Source organism: Channa argus, chromosome 18 (assembly GCF_033026475.1).
Source record: "Channa argus isolate prfri chromosome 18, Channa argus male v1.0, whole genome shotgun sequence".
NCBI classification, from domain to species: domain Eukaryota; kingdom Metazoa; phylum Chordata; class Actinopteri; order Anabantiformes; family Channidae; genus Channa; species Channa argus.
Genome location: NC_090214.1, coordinates 6,709,153 through 6,717,362, shown reverse-complemented (window position 1 = coordinate 6,717,362; position 8,210 = coordinate 6,709,153). Strand labels below are relative to the sequence as shown.

General features: G+C 37.8%; 2 protein-coding genes across 2 annotated transcripts; one reads left to right on the top strand and one right to left on the bottom strand.

Annotated features, from left to right (window-relative positions):
- Window positions 1-2,957: 2,957 nt before the first annotated feature.
- rpl28 (ribosomal protein L28) lies at window positions 2,958-4,938 on the bottom strand. The gene is made up of 5 exons (XM_067484958.1): window positions 4,892-4,938; window positions 4,314-4,401; window positions 3,617-3,740; window positions 3,229-3,347; window positions 2,958-3,090 (listed from the first exon to the last, which is right to left on the bottom strand). The coding sequence occupies exons 2-5, from the start codon at window positions 4,392-4,394 to the stop codon at window positions 3,001-3,003; spliced, it is 414 nt and encodes a 137-aa protein (XP_067341059.1). The 5' UTR covers window positions 4,395-4,401; window positions 4,892-4,938; the 3' UTR covers window positions 2,958-3,000.
- Window positions 4,939-5,172: 234 nt separating this feature from the next.
- On the top strand, window positions 5,173-7,862 carry LOC137104109 (uncharacterized). Its single transcript, XM_067484957.1, has 6 exons — window positions 5,173-5,617; window positions 5,778-5,892; window positions 6,172-6,284; window positions 6,574-6,673; window positions 6,794-6,915; window positions 7,049-7,862. The coding sequence occupies exons 1-6, from the start codon at window positions 5,527-5,529 to the stop codon at window positions 7,150-7,152; spliced, it is 645 nt and encodes a 214-aa protein (XP_067341058.1). The 5' UTR covers window positions 5,173-5,526; the 3' UTR covers window positions 7,153-7,862.
- The last annotated feature ends 348 nt before the right edge of the window (window positions 7,863-8,210 follow it).

Below are 8,210 nucleotides of genomic sequence, written 5' to 3'. Positions count from 1 at the left end.
TGTTGGAAACACAAATAACTGACAGATAAAACCTAATTTGCTCATATAACCACAATGGGATATATAAATTAGTCACCAGTGATAAACCACCATCAGCAGGCTCCTTTCCAATTCAGGAAATTCCCCAGGGAGTATTTGGCAAACACAAATTATGGATCAGTCATAGTATCCAATTCAGTGTGTAACAAAATCAAAACTCCTTATTCAATGACCAGCTGTATTTTGCACTGATCCCCATAGGCCATTTTGCAACACTGCAAAACAGCTTGAGTTCAGAGTAGCTCCTACAAACAGCTTTTTAACAACAGGGTGAGACAGGGTAATGTCAGTGACACGAGGGCTGTTTCTTCATGGAGGACAAAAGCTGAGTTGTACATGTCATGTCCACAAAAGGCGTGTTCCAACAGAAGATGAGTTTCTGGGCTGATGCCTGCAGGGAAAGGAGAAACACTGCCATGTTATCCTAGGGAGTTTTTTTTTTTTTTAAGTATTACTACCTAAAGTAAAGTCACACCGTAGTGCTAGAAAGTTCTTTTGTGGCGTTGATTAACAAAACATTTGATTATCCCTCTGGTGCTTTCATGACCTATAAAGGCTAACTGCAGCCAACATGGCCATGAAATCAATGCCAACTAATGGTATGGCCTCCGCCTCAAGTTGCCAGCTCGATGCAGTGAATCTGCTGGAAACTTTTCACTACTGATGCCGTACCTCTCTAAACTCCAGGACATATTTAAAGACAAATCAAAAATACACACCGTGCTCTGACCACTCCTCCCACAGATGCTGAACATCCTCAGTATGAGGATGGTGATGTTCATGATGATCTGGGTCTGTATTAAACACACAGAATAACTACAGTATATGTCAGTATACATGTAAGCTTATTGCACTATGTCCATCCTAAAGCATAAAGTACAATTAAATATTCATGCATGAATAATTGTGCCAAACAACCAGAGGCAAATAATGTTAATAATTAGTATTTTACAGAAATATGGCTGAATAAAGTCAGCAGTTAAAGGAGGAGGAAAGAATAGATAGGGTACAGTAAGAAAATAAAAGGGAAATTACAAAAAAGTTGAAGGAACTAGCAGACAGATGTGTTGAACTCAGGTATGAGAACATTCAAAAACCAAAACATAAAAACCCATATTGATTTGAAATGTGCCCCCTGTAATGCTGTAGTAGCCATTGTGTGAGATCTATAGATTAAATTCAAGTAGTAAGCATAGTGAAATGCAGAGAAGCATACTGTGTCCTTGAAGCGGAGCTAAGACACTAGCGTGCAATGATTAATAATTATTGTGACAAGGAGAAAACACAGATAAAAATAATGCATTATATAACAAAAAAATCCAAGGGTAAAGATTTTTGCCAATTCAGGTATTGATTGTGACCACACACACACACACACACACATATATATATATACACACACACACACACACACAAAGGGTAACTGACAGCAGACCTGCATGATTTACTAATAAAACAATAATTATGCATTTAATATTTTTCTAAACCTACATTTTTTTCATTTAATAAATGAAGTTTACTTTAAATATTCAAACATTGCCATGTCTCTAGTTGGGCTCTACGCTGCACCCATTTAGGTCTGTAACTTTTCAGTATATTGAATTTCCTAATAAACCCCTTATATTTGTATTGATATTATATATAGAAATAGCAAAAGGTACCATTTGAGTGATGCCAGAGCATCCGTTTGAGATCCCTGAGGGCTTGGGTGAGGTTCTCGAGCTGGTCATGGAGGTGGATGTTCTCCTCCATCAGTGCATGGATTGTATCCTGCAGTTCAAAGCTCCGACTTTGCAGGACCAGCACAACCAGCGGCATGAAGAAAAGCACCGGCTTTACTCCACTCATAGCTTAAAGCCTCCACCACATCACGGACCCCACGCCATCCCTCTGAATCCCATGGGGAAAAGAGATGCCTTACTGCAGAACTGAATGGTTTAGGGCATTTTATAGGCTTAAACTCAAGGGGAGGTGACAACAGCTTCTGTCTTTCCAAAGCCATGAGTGGAAAGCTGCCAGAGGGCTGCTTCAAAATCTATCCAATTTTTCCACATCAGCAGAACAGTGACAACAGCAAAAGGCCTCAAAACACTTCAATATGATCTCCTTCAAATGAAAATGATATGCTTTAAACAGAAACTATGTACACATTTTAAAAAATAGGTTTATAAGTTTGTAAGAGTTTATGTAACATACCACCAAAAATATGAACGAAACAATATACAGAGTGCAGACACAACTAATCAATGCAGACTCAGACATCCTGGTATGTAATTAGTGGCAGCTCTGTCACATGCCGTCCAGAATCATCACCGAGATGTCAGGGCAGAAAGGTGAAAAGGACATGATGAAGTGTACAGATTTATGAAGCCTGAACAACCTTGGACAGATACAGTGTGGAGCAGTGCAATTATAGTCTGTGAATAGTTGGATACATTTTAACCAGAAAACATTTACAGGTTTTACTACTGTTGAGCTTCTAGTAAACAGCACAACAAACTTCCCAGGAAATGGGCCAGTTAAACTAAGTGCCTGGTCACTGACCTATTTCTTACCCCAACAGCCAAACCATGCACAGGTTGCATGGTTTAGTGCAAAAGTTTTTACTTTCAACCTACTACAGAAACTCATTTATCATTCTAATTTTTAATGTGGCAGTAATCTGGGATTTTTGTGCCGTTAATCTGTAACTTGTTTGATTTGACTACCACGTATCAAAAAAAACCAAACTTAATCAGGCTGGTAATAATTGACCACTGAGTATAATTTTCTCAGACTATTCTGTAACTCATTTTTTAAGCCTAATACAATTTTTTACTGGTCAGAATGTGATTAATCCTACCAGGATTGTTTAATTTACACTTTAGGCAAAGTGTCTGTAACTAGGATATTCGGAAAAGTTAAGAAGGAGAACAATGTTTTTTCCCAAACAGATTTTATTTATTTATCACATGTCTCAGTTTATGCTGTCTTGGCAGCCCTGGTACGCTTCTTTTTGACCACAACAGGCTTCTGGCTCTTAAGAATGGCACTGGCACGACGCAGGGCAGCCTGGGGGGGGGGAAAAATTAAACTCAAATTTTGTTCTTGAAAGCTTTAAAACATAAACTTCACTATAGGATGATGTCAAACACTTGATGATTGTGTTGCTTTGAGATTCTACCATTTCACAATACAGATAAAACTCACCATGCGCAGATCCTTCCTGTATTTGTTTTTGCGTATGATGTGCCTCAGGCTGTTGAGGGTAGCACGGGAGTTCTTGTGGATAGTGATCTTCTCATAAGAGCTGGCAGGTTTGTGTTGTCCTGGACACACAAACACACACACAAAAAAAACTTCAGTCTGAAGCACTAAAAAAGGCAATAAAGAGGATGCTGTCCCTGATTACTAGTCATTAGTGTAACAATCTGAATCCATAAAACTTTGAGGGGAAAAAGGACCAGTGTTAACAGTTTTAGGTTGTAAGTACATTTCGACAGTCCTTTCATTAACAAGTTATCTTGTGAATACTGTACTCACTAAATCAGTTGTTTTACAAATTGAAGAAGCGCCTAAAGACGGAAACAGCATTTACCTGCACGCTTCTTCAGCACGACAACAACCCCTTTGCCATCGGCAGCTGGCTGCACACCAACAGTTTTCTTGTGCACCAAACCATTGAAGCGGAAAGAGTTCCTGGACTTCAGGTTGTTGGGTTCCTGAGACATAAATGGTGATTATGCAACTAACCCCAGTTAACAGCATTTTTTGTCACAGCTGACAAAACAGTATACTATCAGTAGTATATAGTATCAAGAGTATGGATAATTAATATACTAATAAAAGTGTATTAAGGGAAACCTTCACATTTCTCCACATGGTGTTTTTGTTTTGTCTTAGTATCTTTGTCATAACCTTTGACATTTTACAACTGCAAACATTTAGTTGCTCAACAGAAAATTTATTTAAAAAAAAACTTTGATAATCTAACCTTTAGTCAAATGAGCACCGGTTGCCGTTTGTTGCTTTAAACATGTGGATTTTATAGTTTTCCTTGACATATGGTCGTAAACCGATTATCTTTAGATTTTGGACAGTTTGTACATCATGTCAATAGCAAAGAAATGTGAACAATGAATGACAACAAATAAATGAAACAAGTGTTCAATATAATAAATCTAGATCAACCTATAAATAAAAGACCTGATTAGAATAACATATAGTATAGAGCTAAGACACAGGTCTTGCCATGGACATCTAAGCAGAGACAGGTGGTAGTGGTGGTTACTCACAGTGCTGTAGGTCTGTCCGTTCCTCTTGATGAGGAAGCTGGAGCAATTCCTGATGACCATCCACTGCAAATGGGACGACATGATGAACCTGGAAAACAAAGCCACCTATTAATTAAAGTTTCAACAGATGAGACATTTATCTTCAACTACTTACTTGATAAAGTACGTTATCATGTTTTAAAGCAAACGCCCGTTTAACATTACTTGTTCTGGTTAACCCCCACTGAAAGTTGAGTTAATTTGCAGATAAGAGGCAACATTCCACGAAATATATTATTTTGTTATATTTCCGCACATGATGACACAAGGAGAAGAATGACAGTGAAGTATTAAATTAGTTTGCTAACGTTAGCTTCAAAGCTCGGCGCACGGCTATAGACCAGGATGAGGCCTAACGTGGGGGACTTGTTCACATTTTCTTTACATTTCAACACTTTACGGGAGCATTTTTAGCAAAATATGTTTTATAACAATTAACAGAACGATATTATCGTAGTTTTTGAGACTAAATGGAAGTAGAAAGATATAACAAATCTTCTTTAGTAACCGGCTACTAAGAACCGAAGCGACCACGTTACCTTTTAGCGGAGGAAAAGGACCCGAGAGAGCGGAAACCGGCTTACGAAACCAATGCCTCAGATCACTGCGCGTCTATAGCGCCACCTTTATAACACATTTACCCAATAACTCACTTTTTTACACTCGTAGCACAGCAAATAAATTCACCATTATTCTTGTGGTGCCTCATTTCAGGTTTTTGAAGCTCTACTAAAATTTAAGTGTATTTTTTTGGAGTACTAGCTATCCGCACACCTAGCGGAAGAACATCACTAACCGATTCAGTAAATGCCGACGTCATTTCTGTGCGCCTTGTGTTTACAGACTGCAGTCGAGAAATAAATAAATAAATAATTCAGGAGCCAGATACCAGCTATTTTACCCTCAAACACATAAGTGCTTTTTTAGGTTGAGACAGGGCTGTAAATAGAGGACAAGTACAGTGACATAAGACCGTGGCTGTGGTAGGGTGGTGAAAATCACCATGTTTGGACGGCTGTTGTGTTTACTTTTGGACTAATGCGGATGCAACAGGAAGATGTGAAGCAAAAACGTTGTCAAATGTCAAAGTTCTCTGAAAAACATTGCAGTTTAACTATTTCAAAGCAGCATGACAGGTGCAAGGATTGGCTTAATGTGAGTCAGTAAGTCAAATATGGTTGAAGAAGAAGATCTGGAGACACTTGGTGAGCAGCTGTACAGCTGGATTTATCCCAAACATAAAGAGACTGCTGGAAAACTCACAGGTGAGTTGGTGATGTAATTAATATTTCCTTTCTTTATTGTTCCTTTTTTAAAGAAATATGAACAATTAGCAGAATGTGTACAGTGGTAATATGAAGGAAATATGAAGTAATCTGAAAATACTAAACAAACCCAAGCTCTCAACCCTATCTTTGTGATCAGGTATGTTGCTGGAGCTGCCAGGTTCTGTCCTGAGTCAGATGCTGCAGGACGAGGCCATGCTGACTGCAGCTGTGGAGAAAGGCGTCAGAGCTCTGCAGCAGTCACAACAGGCCAGGTACGGCAATGAGCTGCCAGACTCCTCTACGATATGTAGGTTCTCACAAGTCATATTTCTGTGCAACATGAATTCCCAAAGAATTATGATTTTTGAATACATATGGACACATTTAATTGAAAATAGAATACTCTTCTTTAAAAAAGATGTAGTAGAAGTAGAAGTATTTTCACAAGACCTTGCTTTATGATTAAGGACAAAGAATATATGTATGAAAACCAGCACACCTATTCGACTATTTAAAATCTGATGAATGTTGTATTCTCTCATTATTTTCAGGGAGGTTACATTTAAGGATGAGGATGACATTTCTGTTTCCTCTGACTCTCTTGGAGAGCAGCTGTTTGAGCTGGTGGATGTTTACAGTACCGGACACTCGCAAAAAATCACAGGTAAGCAACAATTCCTTGTAATGAACACATAATATCATGTAGTAAAAAAATCACAGAAAAGAGGCCGGTAATATGAAATCATGTGTGTTAAATTTAATTATTATGTGCTTGCTTTAATAATAAAGCAAGCACATGTTAATGTTGTTGTTTTGGTCAAATTACCAGACTAGCATTAGCATTTTGTGCAACCTTGCAGAGATGTTACTATGTCTGTTCCAAATTACATGCAAGTTAATTTATGAGCAACTCGTTTGTTATGCATTTAAAAATAATTCCCTCTTTTGCACAGGAATGCTTCTGGAGCAGCACAAAGACACGGTTATAAACCTTCTTTCAGATCCAAAACTGTTGGAGGAGCAGGTGAACGTTGCCCTGAACACACTAAAAGAGTAGGAAACTTATTTCTGTTTATAAAACGAACCCATATTTGCATAAGAACTTTTTATATGTTGAAATGTATTTCCATGAACTGGCTCTTTATAATAATGTTTCTTCTGCTTTCTCTTCAGCCAAAACATGGAAGAGACAGATGTTAGTGACTTGTCAGACATTGATGACACAGAAAAGCTGGGAGAGAAGCTTTTCTCACTGGTGGAAGAGATGGATCCACTTCGTGCAAATGATATTACAGGTGAACTTCTCTAATCTGTTGTCCTTTGCTGTAAATATAATTAATTTCTCTTACTGTGTTGTACTTGTGAGGAGTGCAGGAGTCAGTAGCTATGTAACTATTGAAAACAGCTAATATTTTTGTATTCCTGTAGGAATGCTTCTGGAGATGGACTCAGCTGCACTCCAACAGCTGCTCAGTGATCACTTGATGCTGGAGGTTGCTGTTCAGAAAGCACAAGCTGCACTAAATGCTTGAAATCTCCCTGCTTGAACAGAAGAGGAGAAAGTTACACACAGATGTAACTCGTTATTAGTCAATGACTTGATGAACTCACACAATACAGTACTGAAGGAGCTGACACATAACTGGTAGTGTTGGTAAATCAAATTACCTAAAAAAAATAACCAGCTGTCTTTGTTTCATACTGATGATTGAGAGAACTGTGGAGAATCCGTTTGACTGGACCATGTGTAAATAACTGAGAAGTATAGTAAGTGTCTTTCTGGGTCCTTTCAAATATGGGTGATTGCTTTGCTAATACATGATTGTCTTTCTGTTTAATGGTATTTATCAGTAATACTAATGCTCTACAAGACATCAGAGTATTTATATGACTGGAAAGAAGTGTTTATCTCAATGTTGCCAACAGTCATTCCACAGATATAAATGTACTTATGATTTTGCCATATTGTATTCATAATTATGTGCAGTAACTGGATAAAATGTGTTTGCTAACACATATGCAGATTATATTAACTATGGAGAAGCTGATGGTGAATATGCTTATCATCATACCTGCTAAATCTCAGCATGTTAATGTGTTAATGATAGCTGAAAGTAGTACTGTGTAGTATAGACTCCATTTTGTTTAGATTAACCTTGATTGCATACCTGTAGCATACCTGGAAACACCAGGAAACAACGAAATGTACAGAATATTTATGGTTTTAAAAGTTTGAGAACAAGCCCCACAACTTAAGAGCTCAAGTTTTTTCTCATGCACTGGAACTAATTCATTTGCATCTAAGCAAACTTTTTGGTTATATCTGAAAGAAATACAGTATTTCCGTAGCTTTCTGATGCCAACTTATAAGTATAACGTGCACACTTGGGCTAGTCTTTACCAAGTTGTGAGAACTCATTAGGTCTTTTATATTAACTTAAGATGCAAAGTAGGTAGAATCTACATGCAAATCTCACTGTAATTACTTCAACCATCACTGGTGACCGGCTGCAGCATTTTATCTTGCATGTAAAATGTAACATTGTAAATCACTGTGGGAAATATTTAGGCACTTTTGATACACTCTTGA